The 16,112-nt window shown below is 43.5% G+C and overlaps 2 protein-coding genes across 2 annotated transcripts in view; both read right to left on the reverse strand.

Annotated features, from left to right (window-relative positions):
• Positions 1-6,637, reverse strand: part of LOC139539652 (AP-1 complex subunit mu-1-like) — a 35,889-nt gene extending 29,252 nt beyond the window's left edge. The window contains exons 1-3 of the mRNA XM_071342798.1: positions 6,423-6,637; positions 397-553; positions 38-105 (exon numbers count right to left, since the gene is read on the reverse strand). Coding sequence (XP_071198899.1) covers positions 38-105; positions 397-553; positions 6,423-6,464 — 267 coding nt within the window. The 5' untranslated portion in view covers positions 6,465-6,637. The remainder of the gene's footprint in view (positions 1-37; positions 106-396; positions 554-6,422) is intronic.
• Positions 6,638-10,997: 4,360 nt separating this feature from the next.
• Positions 10,998-12,687, reverse strand: LOC139539653 (protein FAM32A-like). The gene is made up of 4 exons (XM_071342800.1): positions 12,417-12,687; positions 11,961-12,102; positions 11,759-11,812; positions 10,998-11,655 (listed from the first exon to the last, which is right to left on the reverse strand). Exons 1-4 carry the CDS (start codon positions 12,566-12,568, stop codon positions 11,587-11,589), a joined length of 417 nt encoding a protein of 138 aa, XP_071198901.1. The 5' UTR covers positions 12,569-12,687; the 3' UTR covers positions 10,998-11,586.
• Between the last annotated feature and the right edge of the window lie 3,425 nt (positions 12,688-16,112).

Raw genomic sequence — 16,112 nt, forward strand, 5'->3', positions numbered from 1 at the left:
ACCATTTTATACCGCATAGACAAAATATGCAACTCACCTGAATAATTTTGTAGAGGAAAGAGAAGACCAATGAGACACAAGCATTTTTCTTAGACGTTGCTACAACTGATTGAAAATATGTTAAGGTGAAGTTGATGTGGGGCTGATAAGTAAAACAAACATGAGCTGGAAAAGGAGGTCAGTTTGAGAAATAACTGAAAGTGGTATTTACTGGAAGTGATCCTTTTGTGAGCTCTCAGGGAGTAGTAGTATATTTGACATAAGCAATCAAACCAACCATCACTCCCTTTTACCAAGCGCAAGTATAATTTTCCCATTTGTATTGGGTGCTCTAATATTGGAAAGGCAAAGGAATATTGAGGCAGTAGTAGGATGAGTGAGTGGCAGTAAGGATACGGTACAGGTTGTTGTGTTTGATCCACATGAAGCGGACACCTCCGTGGGCCAGGATAGGGGATAAGTTACCCTCCTCCTCTCTGTCCATGAGGATGGGCATAAAGTGCTCAATCTCTGACATGTCCACATCTCCTCTGTAGTTACGGCAAACCAGAACCTGAAAAGGTGAAACAAATCAACAGGAACTTACTCTCACTTTCTCTATCCTTCATGTTAGGACATCTACATGGCCTGTCTCCTGACGACATCCTGAACAGGAATCACTGGCAATGTATTCATATCTTCCATTGTCCTTGATATGGAACACAAAAATCTACATAATTGGACTATGCATTTGAGCTGTCACACACAGCGGACAGTTTTTTTTTAGGCACACCATCCGGTTCAAATGGTTCGCTCCTATGTACGTTGAGTGACGTGGACGTGGCTTGCTATAAAAAGCAGGCAGACAGAGGCATTCAGTTAATGTTCGATTGAACGTTAGAATGGGCAAAGCGAGTGACCTAAGAGACTGATCGTGGTATGATCGTCGGTGCAGGGCGTGTTGGACTTTCCACACACAACTATGTTTAGGATTTACTTAGAATGGTGCAATAAACAAAAAACATCCAGTCATCAGCAGTCCTGTGGGTGAAAACAGCTCATTGATGAGAGGTTGAAGGAGAATGGCAAGACTCTTGCAAGCCACAAACAGGCAAATAATGGCACAGTACAACAGTGGTGTGCAGAATGGAATCTCGTAACGCACAACTCGCCGGTCCTTGTCACGGACGGGCTATTGCAGCAGAGGCCCATACATGGTTATCAGCAAAAACATGAAAAAACGACTCGTGGGCACGCGATCACCACTGGACTATTGAGGAGCGGTCCAACGAATTCCAGTTCCTGTTGCGTCATGCTGATGGCAGAGTCAGGATTTGGCATAAGATGCATGAGTCCATGGCCACATCGTGGCTGTGTCAAAGGTACAGGCTGATCGCGGTGGTGTAATGGTGTGGGGAATGTTTTCCTGGCACACGTTAGGTCTCTTAATATCAATTGAGCAATGTTTCCATGCACCGAAGCATTCCGGCTGTTCTGGAGGCAAATGGGGTACCGACCCGGTAGGAGACGGGTGTACCTAATAAATTAGCCTTTGGATGAGGGCAACTGTTGGTGGTCACGACAACCATGGATTATAACGCCTCTCGTCTACTATTCACAAGGCCACCACCATTATCATAATCATCTTCATTGCAGAATTTGTCTTTAATGCATCACGTGATCCAATGAAACAGTCCATTCAAAACCAGTCCAGCTGGTGGGGTAGCTAGCTAAGTAACATTATTTTCCCGTGGTTTTCAAAGCACTACTGATCTGATCGTTTCAAAAGGAACATTATTACGTGATCAATGATGTCCGAAGATTCGTTTGATCACATGGTTTTTCAAACGTGTGTTGCAAAATGCGAGATGCCACTGATGTCGCCGTGGTTCCGGTGAATTCTATGACTCCAAGCTGCTTTCAAACACGGACCTCTACTGGACACCGTACTTACAATGTACCGTATATAGACTTTTTCATGTAGCGTCAATATGAACGATAGCTCAGCAGGTAGTCGCGGGGTCTAGAACACTCAAATGACAGGGAATGGGGGCGAAGGCATTTTTTTGTTTTTTGTTGTTGTTTTATGTGACACCACATCATTTCTGCACATTGTTACTCAAATATGCTGTTCATCGATTACAGCTCAGCATTTAACACCATAGTACCCTCCAAACTCGTCATCAAGCTCGAGACCCTGGGTCTCGACCCCGCCCTGTGCAACTGGGTCCTGGACTTCCTGACGGGCCGCCCCCAGGTGGTGAGGGTAGGTAACAACATCTCCACCCCGCTGATCCTCAACACTGGGGCCCCACAAGGGTGCGTTCTGAGCCCTCTCCTGTACTCCCTGTTCACCCACGACTGCGTGGCCATGCACGCCTCCAACTCAATCATCAAGTTTGCGGATGACACTACAGTGGTAGGCTTGATCACCAACAACGACGAGACGGCCTACAGGGAGGAGGTGAGGGCCCTCGGAGTGTGGTGTCAGGAAAATAACCTCATACTCAACGTCAACAAAACAAAGGAGATGATTGTGGACTTCAGGAAACAGCAGAGGGAGCACCCCCCTATCCACATCGACGGGTCAGTAGTGGAGAAGGTGGAAAGTTTTAAGTTCCTCGGTGTACACATCACGGACAAACTGAACTGGTCCACCCACACAGACAGCGTTGTGAAGAAGGCGCAGCAGCGCCTCTTCAACCTCAGGAGGCTGAAGAAATTCGGCTTGTCACCAAAAGCACTCACAAACTTCTACAGATGCACAATCGAGAGCATCCTGTCGGGCTGTATCACCGCCTGGTACGGCAACTGCTCCGCCCACAACCGTAAGGCTCTCCAGAGGGTAGTGAGGTCTGCAGAACGCATCACCAGGGGCAAACTACCTGCCCTCCAGGACACCTACACCACCCGATGTCACAGGAAGGCCATAAAGATCATCAAGGACAACAACCACCCAAGCCACTGCCTGTTCACCCCGCTATCATCCAGAAGGCGAGGTCAGTACAGGTGCATCAAAGCAGGGACCGAGAGACTGAAAAACAGCTTCTATCTCAAGGCCATCAGACTGTTAAACAGCCACCACTAACATTTAGCGGCCGCTGCCAACATACTGACTCAACTCCAGCCACTTTAAAAATGGGAATTGATGGAAATTATGTAAAAATGTACCACTAGCCACTTTAAGCAATGCCACTTAATACAATGTTTACATACCCTACATTACCCATCTCATATGTATATATACTGTACTCTATATCATCTACTGCATCTTGCCATCTTTATGCAATACATGTACCACTAGCCACTTTAAACTATGCCACTTTATGTTTACATACCCTACAGTACTCATCTCATATGTATATACCGTACTCTATACCATCTACTGCATCTGCCATGCCGTTCTGTACCACCACTCATCCATATATCTTTATGTACATATTCTTTATCCCTTACACTTGTGTGTGTGTGTAAGGTAGTAGTGTGGAATTGTTAGGTTAGATTACTGTTGGTTATTACTGCATTGTCGGAACTAGAAGCACAAGCATTTCGCTACACTCGCATTAACATCTGCTAACCATGTGTATGTGACTAATAAAATTTGATTTGATTTGATTTGATTTGATTTGATATGCACTATGCAGACACTGCTCAGTCACTTCCTGGTTGTTAAAATTCTAATAGTTTGCCTAATTTCAGTGTGTGTGACAAAACAGGCAAGTGTAGTGTAGAGAATCATTGTATTTTACCTTTATTTAACCAGGTAAGCTAGTTGAAAACAAGTTCTCATTTACAACTGCGACCTGGCCAAGATAAAGCAAAGCAGTGAGACACAAACAACAGAGTTACACATGGAATAAACAAGCGTACTATCAATAACACAATAGAAAAAATAAAGTCTATATAGGGGCGGTTCCTCCTGCAGGCAGAGGAGGGTCGTTAGTGATTGGAGTCACCTGGGCTCTAAGTATTTAAACTGTCACTAATCACTTCTCTCGCTCTCTCTCTGCTCCTCCAGGTATGCTCATGATTTGTTTGTTCCTTTGTAGTTTTGCATAGTTTTCACTCAGTCATGTTCACACACACATATTCACGCATCCATGCACTTTACATACACCTTACATTATGATACTTCCACACCTCATTCCTTTTTCTTAGTTTAAGTTAGTTTGTTGTAGAATAAAGAACCTTTTTAAAATTGGCCTATACCTGTTGTTCGTGTCCCCTCATTTTTGTCACAGGCTATGAGCCGGCTTGTGACAATATACAGTGTGTGCAAATGGAGTGAGGTGGTAAGGCAATAAATAGGCCATAGTAGCAAAAGTAATTAAAATTTAGCAAAATAACACGAGTGATGAGCAAGTAGAAATACTGGTGTGCAAAAGAGCAGCAAAGTAAATAAAAACAATATGGGGCTGAGGTAGGTAGATTGGGTGGGCTATTTACAGATGGGCTATGTACAGCTGCAGCGATCGGTTAGCTGCTCAGATAGCTGATGTTTAAAGTTAGTGAGGGAAATAAGTCTCCAGCTTTTTTTTTTTTTTTTGCAATTCGTTCCAGTCATTGGCAGCAGAGAACTGGAAGGAAAGGCGGCCAAAGGAGGTGTTGGCTTTGGGGATGACCAGTGAGATATACCTGCTGGAGCGCGTGCTACGGGTGGGTGTTGTTATCGTGACCAGTGAGCTGTGATAAGGCGGAGCTTTACCTAACAGACTTATAGATGACCTGGAGCCAGTTGGTCTGGCGACTAATATGTAGCGAGGGCCAGCCGACTAGAGCATACAGTTCGCATTGGTGGGTGGTATAAGGGGCATTGGTGACAAAACGGATGGGACTGTGATAGACCGCATCCAGTTTGCTGAGTAAAGTACTGGAAGCTATTTTGTAAATGACATCGCCGAAGTCGAGGATCGGTAGGATAGTCAGTTTTACGAGGGTATGTTTGGCGGCGTGAGTGAAGGCGGCTTTGTTGCGAAATAGGAACTGGAGATGTTTTGGATTGGAGATGTTTAATATGAGTCTGGAAGGAGAGTTTATAGTCTAGCCAGACACCTAGGTATTTGTAGTAGTCAGAACCGTCCAGAGTAGTGATGCTAGACGGGCGGGCGGGTGTGGGCAGCGAACGGTTGAAAAGCATGCATTTGGTTTTACTAGCATTTAAGAGCAGTTGGAGGCCACGGAAGGAGTGTTGTATGGCATTGAAGCTCGTTTGGAGGTTAGTTAACACAATGTCCAAAGGGCCAGATGTATACAGAATGGTGTCATCTGCGTAGAGGTGGATCAGGGAATCACCCGCAGCAAGAGCGACATCGTGATATATATACAGAGAAGAGAGTCGGCCCGAGAATTGAACCCTGTGGTACCCCCATAGAGACTGCCAGAGGTCCGGACAACAAGCCCTCCAATTTGACACATTGAACTCTGTCTGAGAAGTAGTTGGTGAACCAGGCGAGGCAGTCATTTGAGAAACCAAGGCTGTTGAGTATGCCGATAAGAATGCGGTGATTTACTGAGTCGAACGCCTTGGCCAGGTCGCACTAAACTGCTGTGAAATATATTTTCCATAACCAAAAATATTGTATTTTCAGCTGTTTGAAGCTTGTGTACCAAACCGAAAGTAAAATAATTAAAAGTAAAACTTAAGACCGTAAAGCATAGAAATAGCACACATAGAACAGATCAACCTCATCTTACTTGCTTTCACCGAGAATGACTGATCTATAACTTACTTTTCTATGCAAATTTTGTTGGGTCGCCCAAAAACCTACATATTGCAGCTTTAAACAATTACTTGTCTTAAGGATCTTAGATAATACCATAGATTCCGTTTTTGATAGGAAAAAAAGTGATTCAAAGCAAAAAAAGGAAAGCATAATGTAAGGTACGAATCTGCAACGCAATGGTAACTAATTGTAGGCTACGAAGACGAGCGACTAACCGCTGCACCATTGAAATTTGATGAATAGTGTGGAAAAAAACGTATAAAACATCAAACGGTACTTTTCATTGCTGACCAGCAGATGTCATTTACATTTTAGTCACTTAGCAGACGCTCTTATCCAGAACGACTTATGTATGTGAGTTCATACATTTTAACAACAACAAAAAAAGTGTACTGGAACCGGCACGCTTGGCACCGACGATCATCACTAACGTGCATTGTTAAAAAGCTCCGAGTAATTAACCGTTTTTCGGCACAATTTGGTAAAAGCCCCAAAGGCTTCAGAAAGCCTCGGTTTCCCATCACTACTTTCCCATGTCAAGATAAAGCTCTCAAATTCAATACTCTATATTTTTCTTATAACGTAAACTAGCTAGCTTTATATTGTAACTTGTTCATCAAATCGTGCAATGCATTATTAGCTAAACAATTTAATGTGAAACACTTGTTATTTAGCTAGCTAGCTAACGTTAGCTAACCCAAATCTGTCATGTCCTCTTACCTTGCCTTTGAGGTCTAACACGTAAACAGCACTTGCTGACATGTTGCTTCTAGTTCGCCGTAACTTACTACGAGTTGGTGATAAATATATTTATAATATCTAAATAGTTTTTTTTTAAATGCGGTAGGGTAGCATCCAACTAGGGGTGCTAGGTGTTTTTCGCTACCATTGACCGGGTTTTGTGCACACGTCACTTCACAAACCAGAAGACACAAAACATTATATGCGCCACTTCCGGGAAGCTGTCACCGCCTTCTTCTTCGGTGGGGTTTATCGGCGGTTGGCATCCAACGTTATGGTGCATTACCGCCACCTACTCTACTCGAGTGTGAGCCAGAGACAAGGATAAACGAAATCCTACCTGCCAGCCCCGTTGCTCAAAAAATATAAAGTACTTGAGACTATATCTAATGAAGTTCCACCCAATATACTCTTTAAACTAATTTCCTGTATCTCCTTCTCCCTCATACTAGATCTAAGCCTCTCTCTATCCCTCTGATCCTACCCACACTGTAACAATACATGCTCCACGGTCTCTGTTTCCTGGCAATAATCACACTTTCCCGTTGGATGCTTTCCAATCACATTTAAAGTCTTATTCAACTGGCTGTGTCCCACCCGTAATCTTGTAAAAATAGCCTCCTCTCTTCTGTCCCTTCCTGCCGTCCTCCCCTCCCCGACTTTCCCCCAAACTTGAAATAAATGCCCGCCCTTAGTATCTCTATTCCACTGCTCTTGCCATCTCTCCACCATCACTGTCCATATCAGGATTTTTGCCTCTGCTTTGTTTACTGAAACTACAACATCCCTACTACTAAGTGCTTGTTTAGCCAGTACATCAACTGCCTCAGTCCCCCCCAGCCCCACATGGTCTGGGACCCAAGTAAATCTTATCTGTATACCCATCTATCTAATCCTGCAATAGATTTGTAGTACTTCATAAAGTAGGTGTTGTCTGCTACCTGAGCTAAAGGACTGCAGACTCATCAACACTGCACATGAATCAGAGCAAATAACTACTCTGGCTGGCTTGACTTCCTCCACCCACTGCAAGGCCAACAGTATGGCCATCAGCTCCGCCGTATATACAGCAAGATGATCTGTAATATGTTTCCTGACTGCCACCCCACATTCCTGCACTATCTTTTGAACCATCTGTGTAAATGGCCACAAAATCCTGATACACAGTATACAGACGTCTCTTAAACAAATCAGATGGATCAACACCATCCCTATCTTTCTGTAGTCTCTCCAACACTTCTAGAACTACTGGAGGCAGGAGTAGGGGCGAGGTAGATTTATAGGAATAGCTACCGTTGGACTGAACTCCCTTCCATATAGTCCTATCTCCTTCACCTGGGTATTACCCACCGACCCAAAGCTTGTGTTCTGTCCTCACTCATGTTCCCAGCATGCCTGTAAAATCCCTTTCGCAGGATGAGACACCCCATGTTCCTGTAGGTTGACCCAATAATTAATTGCCAGATGCTGTCTCCTAATCTGCAATGGCATATCCCCTATCTCCACCTGTAGCGATGCCACTGGGGAGGTCAAAAACACCCCACTACATATTCTGAGTTCTTGCCCCTGTATGTCATCTAGCCTTTCAAATGAGGTCCATACGCTATACTTCCATAGTCTATTACAGATCGGATCAATGCAACATACATGGTCCTCAGTGAGGAACGCCCAGCCCCCCACTCCTTCCCCGTCAGACTGCGCATCACATTGAGCACCTTCTTAAACTTTCCCACCACTCTTTCAATGTGTTCTGCCCAGGTCAGTCTAGTGTCAAAGTATATCCCAAGGAACCTGAATTACCCCACCCTCTCCAAGTTTCTTCCATATAACCTCAAGCATACCACATCTCACACCTTCCTCCTGGTAAAGAACACTGTCTGAGTTTTCTCTACAGAGAACCTGAATCCACACATTAATGCCCACCACTCTACCTCATCAATTGCTTCCTGTAACTTCATGACTATGTATGGCACATTTCTTCCCCTCTTCCATAAGGGTCCCATCATCTGTAAATAATGACCTCCCAATATCCGTCTGTACCTGAGTAAACATCATTGATCAAGATTGAGAACAGATGACTAATGACGCTCCCCTGCGGTGTACCGTTATCCACCAGGTAGCTGTCTGATAGTCTTCCCCACCCTCACCTGGATAGACCTTCCAAACAGGAAATCCTTTATCCAGTTGTACATTCTTCCTCCTACCCCCATAACATCAAGCTTGGTTAACAACCCCTCCTTCCACATCATATCATATGCCTTCTACACATAAAAAAGACCAGTGGTGGAAAAAGTACCCAATTGTCATACTTGAGTAAAAGCAAAGACACAGTAATAGAAAATTACATGAGTAAAAGTCTAAAAGCATTTGGTTTTAAATATACTTAAGTATCAAAAGTAAATGTCAAATTCATTATATTAAGCAAACCAGACGGCACAATTTTCTTGTTTTTTATTTATTTACGGATAGCCAGGGGCACATTGCAACCCTCAGACATCATTTAAAAATTAAGCATTTGTGTTTAGTGAGCCCACCAGATCAGATGCAGTAGGGATGACCAGGGATTTTTTCTTTAAGAGTGTGAATTTGAAACTGTCCTGGTAAGCATTCAAAATGTAACTTTTGGTGTGTCAGGGAAAATGTCAGGGAAAGTACATTATTTTCTTTAGGAATGCAGTGATGTAAAAGTTGTCAAAAATATGAATGGTAAAGTACAGATAACCTAAAAAACTAGTTAAGTAGTACTTTAAATTATTTTTACTTAAATACTTTACACAACTGAAAAGATAGCTACAACAGTCTCCTTGTTCACCTGAGCCTTCGTGACCTCTGCTTCTAAGCAGAGCACTGGGTCCATAGTTCCCCTACCCTTCCTGAACCCACTCTGACAGGGCATATACTAGCCCACTGTTATCCAGGAAGTAAGTTAGCCTCTCCGAAATCATACGCTCCATAATCTTAAATACATGTGATGTTAAAGCTATTGGCCGATAGCATGTTGGCCTCATTGCGTCCTTCCCTGACTTCCGGATTGGTACCACTACTGCCTCCTTCCAGCTGCCTGGTAGTATCCCCTCCTCCCACACTCTGTTGTACAACACCAATACCTTATCCAGTGCCTCATCACTAAGATGGGCTAACATAACATAGCACACCTCATCTTTCCCAGGTGAAGTTAACCCAGCCTTACCTATTGCCCTTTTTATCTCTGCCATGGTAAATGGTGCATTCAATGCATCATTTACATCCTCCCTCCTATCCAGCACTCCAGGGTTCTCCTCTCTCGTTCTCTCTCTCTCCCTCCCTCTGACAAATTTGCCGAGCTATGCATTTGGACAAACGCTTTGTCAATTATCTCTGCCTTCTCGTCTGTTACTGCCATATCATCCCCACTGGATAATCCCACCCCCTTGTGACTCCACTCATCCTCTTAATCATCTCCCACACGTGTCGCCCTTCCACCATCCCCACACTTCCCATACTCATCCTCCCCTCCACACCTGATTTTCTCTTTACATGCTGTTGCCACATGCCCAAACCTCTGGCAGTTATAACATCTTAAAGGCTTCGGGACATAAACCCTCACATAATAGCTCATATATCCTATGGTTGCTTTATTTGGCAGTACTCGGTCCTTGAAGTTTAACAGAATAGATGGGCTATCTACCCTAACTCCACCCCTTGTTGCTTGCTATCTTTGAACGTTTACTACAATGCCTTCTCAAGTTGACGCTAACCTCTTTAGTGCAAAGGCACTCCTGTCATCACCCCTTTAATCCACTGATTCCCTGCTTGACCAGGCCAGCTGCTAGACACCACCTTACACTTCCCTATTTACTTCGCGCAGAGCTTTTTCCCTCTGCGCCATGTCCTTACAGAGCACCAACAAGCTCCCATCTCTCAACACTTTAGCATTGACAACTTCCCCAATCAACTCTTGTATCACAACCTTCACAGACTCATCACCCCAACTCCCCCTTCCTCCCTAAACTTCAGAATCACTTTATGCTCCTCCTCTCCATGCTGCCCTCGCAACTTCTCTCTACCCCGAAACCGCCGCTAGAGTTGGAAACTATGTTCTAGCAACACCTTTTCCAAGACAAATGTTTCATTCATTCATACATAAGACATCATTTGGTCGATATTGTTTTCTATTACATATTAGAATTATTTTAGAGACTACACAGTACTTATTTATGCATGTGGTGGTATAAGAGACCAGGGCGCGTATACACAAAGCGTTTCAGAATAGGAGTGCTGGTCAAGGATCTGTACATATAATCATATTCATTATGATCTAAAGGCCAAAACTTATCTGAGATCAGCACACCTACTCCAACAATTTGGGGCTATAATAATAATTGTAGGATCTCTATGCCTCTACTTTACAAATAGATGGTTCTGCAGCTCAGCCTGTGGAAAATACCAACTAAATGTCATTGTGCAATCTTTACAGCAACTAACTACACACAGTCAATAATTACAATCAACATTATGGCACACAGTCAATAATTACAATCAACATTATGGCGTATAAATTAATGAATTTGCAAATACAAGGAAAGGTAGCTCACTTTAATCAAATACACATGATTACAACAGCATTCTTGTAATCTAGTATAATTCAGCATATGGAACAAATGTATTCACAAAGGGTGTGTTCGTAAAGTCACTCTGGAGTGCACTCTGGGCGTTTGTAAATTCAGAGCGTTGTAAGATTGTCTATTCATGAATTCAGAACATACACTGGAAGCTCTGGCTGAGGAGTAGGATTGATTAGAGCGTTCTGACCTTACACGGCAGTAAAGCACCCAAGCTAACTGGCTAACTACTTCCAGACACAAATGAGAGAACACCTCACTGATCATTTTACTCACCCTAGCAGAGCTGGTTAGGCTGTTTTCATGTTATCCAGAGCGTTGGTGAATAACTGTGCTGCTGGCAACAATCTGTCATATTCAACGGCATTAGCAAATTCATCAGTTATTCTGCGCTTTGGCACACAGATGAGTGCTCTTAAATCTGAGGAGATAGCCAGAGTGAATTTAAGAACTGACCCAAATTACATATTAACAAACATGTCACAATGGGCATAAAAGGAACTTTTAAAGCATATTCTAAAATAGTGATCCAGTAGTCCTCTTCATTTGGTCCAGCTGACTTTAGGAATATCGTAATGTTCTGTCAGGCTGTCCAGGTGACGGTTGAAATCCTGCAACAAAAATACTGTTGTTTATAGTAAATGCCTCAACTCAAATCTCCCCAAGCATATTTTCTGAATTACAGTAACTGCATAAAATAATAAAATGTCTTACCTCAACTCTCCTCTTGTGAGTTTTTTCTGCTTTGTTCAAAATCCTCTCCATTTGCTTAAAGAAATGAAAAAGGGGGGGGGGGGGGGGGGGTGAATAATGGTATTTTAAACTTTAAGCATTTTATCCCATGACCAACATTGTATCTATTTCAGTGCTTTAACATCAGTTGGACAATACATTTAGCTAGAACAATGAGTATTACCCTCTTCTCTTGCATCTTGTCAAATGCAATTTGAGCTGGTGTTCTTTTGTCAATGTATCCACTCTTGGTCTCCTCCTCTTCGTTTCGATTTGTATTAATTTGCTGCTCCAAACGCTTCTTCTCTTTGTCCTTCTTCTTCTTTCTAAAAAAAATAAATAAGAAGGTAGGTAACGTTACACCAGCTAAAGCTTTGAGGGAAATACTAGATTAGGCCTACATGTCTGCTTACTTGCACTTAAAGCTACATGAATAGGCTGACACTAGCTACGTATGTAACAATTTACAGTGAACAACCGATGATGTTGCTGTTGTTGCCATGTGTGCTTGTAGCGAAGCTAACTTTAGCTGGTTAATAGGGACAGAGCTAGCTACTCTTTCACGTCCGACCAAGGTGAAAGAGATACATGGGTTTTAGAGCACACTGACTTATAAGTAATAATAACATGAAATACATACTTTTTACCAGCGGACACAACTCCAATCCCTTTCAATTTCAGGGAGCCTTTCTGAACGGTGGCGTATTGATCCGACATCTTTGTTGTTGTGGATTCGTCGTCTTCTTCTTCTGTGGATTTATATGGCGGTTGGCAAACAACTTTAAGGCGCATTACCGCCACCAACTAGACTGGAGTGTGGATCAGAGACAGTGGAGGTCTAAATCGATGGGGGTATTTGTTATGTTCCTCTGGGTAGCAGCTCATGTGGGAGTAGAGGGGAATGAGGAAGTGGGTATTATCGCCAAGCAGGCTCTTAAACATCCTAATGTTGAGATGGAATTGTCAATCAGTAAAGCAGAAGCCAAGGGGTTAATAAGAACAGTGGTTAAAAGTGGCAAGAATTGTGTAACAGAGAGAGTAAGGTAAGACACCTGTATAAGATCCAGGAAAAGGTGGGGGCAGGGAAGTCCTCAGGCCGAGAGAGAAGGGAGGAAAGTGTACTCACAAGGCTGAGACTAGGACACACAAGGCTAAATAGTACATTGAAATTGGTGGAGAAACGTCCGACTGGGAGGTGTGATCATTGTCAGGCGGAGATGGAGACAGTGGAACATGTTCTATTTCAGTGCCAGAAATATGTGAGAGAAAGGGAGTGATTGTCATTAGATTTGAGGAGTGTTGATAAAACGTTTACTGGAGACAGGAGATCAAGTTGAGACATAGGACGAGGTGGATATTTGTATAATAAGGCAGTTTATTCACAGGTAAAAATATCTTAGTAATCGTGCAGCACGGCTCCGTTCTGTCTGACTCGTATGGAATCGTCGGAAAAGAGACCTCTAAACAAATTGTGCTGATTATATATGCAACAAGTAAAGTAGGTTGATCTTGTAGTCTGGCCTTCCGATTGGTCGATCTGGGTCGTGGGTAGTCCTGTCCGGGCCTGATGTCGACGTTCCATTGGCTCTTAACACAGTTCTTTGTCTTAGAGTCTCAACCTCGAGCAGAATGCATGTGCGTTTGTTTTAACAGGGGCCTATACATGGGGGAGGGGAGTGTGTGTGGGTCTGTGGTTATTATAAGGGTACGAAGTGTGGGGGTATAGTGGGGGATGGGTGCATGTTGTGTCAAGTATAGCTAGTGTTGAGAAGTTGTTAAAACAAGTTACCAGTATCCATTACAATTTCTTACAGGAGTAATGGGGTTGAAAGGCCAGGATTAAGTGAACTGCTGGGGAAATCTAAAGGGGATGTAGTATTTCATTATGTATTTCGTTTCCTTAGGGAGACGAGATTATTGGGTAGGATTTACCCCATCTGTTTCACCCTATATAAGCACTGCAAAACCTCATAAAATACATCCTTTCCGCTCTGAGACACACATGAATTCTGGCCTCACCTCCTCCACCCACTCTGCAGCCAATAGTATGGCCAACAACTCCATTGTATAAACAGATAAATTATCCGTAGCTCTTTTCGTCACTGCCCCGTCGTCCCTGTTTTAGGGTTCTTAGATCCATCTGTGAATATATTAAAGAAAGCATACTATTGTGTTCTTAAATGTTCACTTACAACTGAATCGACTCCTTCCTCAACACCCTCTCAAGCAACCCTAGATCTATCACTGGCTGAGGGAGAAACCAAGGTGGGAAAGCAGAGAGAACCACAGAGGGGCTGAACTTCCTCCCAAACAACCCCATCTCTCTCGCCATGTAATTGCCTATCCACCCAAAGCTTGTATTCAGATTTAGTTCACCTTTTTTGTAGGATGTGTAGCCTTATGTCCTTGTAGATTTACACAATATGTCATGGCCAGCTGTCTTTTTAACTTAAACGGTATCTCTCCCAACTCTACCTGCATCGCTGCCACCAGGGAGGTCCTGAGTGCTCCACAACATATTCTTAGGGCTTTGGCCTGGATAACATCTAGCTTTTTTTTAAATGTCTGAGCTGCTGATCCATATGCTATACTTCCATAATCCATTGATGACCTTAACAACGCTATATATCATTTTCAATGCCATTCTATCTGCCCCCGCTCCATTTCCTTTGACAACTACTCTCTTAATATGCTCCGTCCATGTCATTTAAAGTGTCAAACCAGAAGCCCAGGAACTTAAACCCTCCCCAGATTCCTTCCATACAACTTCAAGTATATTTCCTCTCCAACCTTCCTTCTAGAAAAAAACACAGTCTGTGTTTTCTCAATTGAAAACTTGAAGCCCCACCTAAGGGACCACTGCTCTACTTCATTAATCACTTCTTGAACTCTTCTGGCTCTATGGGTAATATTTCTCCCTCTCTTCCACAGCACTCCCATCATCCGCAAACAACGACCTCCCAATATCAGATCTCACCTGAGAGAATACATCGTCAATCATAATGGAAAACAACAAAGGACTAATCATATCCAAATCAAATCAAACTTTATTTGTCACATGCTCCGAATACAATAGGTGTAGACTTTACCGTGAAATGCTTACTTACAAGTCCTTAACCAACAATGCAGTTCAAGAAATATAGTTACGAATATATTTACTAAATAAACTAAAGTAAAAAATGTAACCCTAACCCTAACCCTACCGGTACAGAGTCAATGTGCGGGGGTACAGGTTAGTCGAGGTAATATGTACATGTAGGTAGGGGTAAAGTGACTATGCATCACAGGAGGCATAGTCACTTTTCAGCAAACTTAATGATGGTGTTGGAGTCGTGCCTGGCTGTGCAGTCATGAGTGAACAGGGAGTACAGGAGGGGACTGAGCACGCACCCCTGAGGGGGCCTTGTGTTGAGGATCAGCGTGGCGGATATGTTGTTGCCTACCCTTACCACCTGGGGGCGAACCGTCAGGAAGTCCAGAATCCAGCTGCAGAGGGAGGTGTTTAGTCCCAGGGTCCTTAGCTTAGTGATGAGCTTTGAGGGCACTATGGTGTTGAACACTGAGCTGTAGTCAATGAATAGCATTCTCACATAGGTGTTCCTTTTATGCAGGTGGGAAAGGGTAGTGTGCAGTGCAATAGAGATTGCATCATCTGTGGATCTGTCAGGGCGGTATGCAAATTGGAGTGGGTCTAGGGTTTCTGGGATAATGGTGTTGATGTGAGCCATGACCAGCCTTTCAAAGCACTTCATGGCTACAGATGTGAGTGCTAAGGGTCGGTAGTCATTTAGGCAGGTTACCTTAGTGTTCTTGGGCACACGTACTATGGCGGTCTGCTTAAAACATATTGGTATTACAGACTCGGACAGGGAGAGGTTGAAAATGTCAGTGAAGACAATCACCAGTTGGTCAGTGCATGCTTGCAGTACATGTCCTGGTAATCCGTCTGGCCCTGCAGCCTTGTGAATGTTGACCTGTTTAAAGGTCTTACTCACATCGTCCTTTGGAGAGCGTGATCACACAGTCTTCTGTAACAGCTGGTGCTCTCATGCATGTTTAAGTGTTACTTGCCTCGAAGCGAGCATAGAAGTAGTTTAGCTTGTCTGGTAGGCTCGTGTCACTGGGCAGCTCCCGGCTGTACTTCCCTTTGTAGTCTGTAATGGTTTGCAGCTTCTGGGTGAGCATTTTCATGTTTGCTTATGGCCTTATACAGCTGGTTGAGTGCGGTCTTAGTGTCAACATCGGTTTGTGGTGGTAAATAGACGGCTACGAATAATATAGATGAGAACTCTCTTGGTAGATAGTGTGGTCTACAGCTCATCATAAGGTACTCCAC

This window comes from Salvelinus alpinus, chromosome 15 (genome assembly GCF_045679555.1).
Source record: "Salvelinus alpinus chromosome 15, SLU_Salpinus.1, whole genome shotgun sequence".
NCBI lineage: Eukaryota > Metazoa > Chordata > Actinopteri > Salmoniformes > Salmonidae > Salvelinus > Salvelinus alpinus.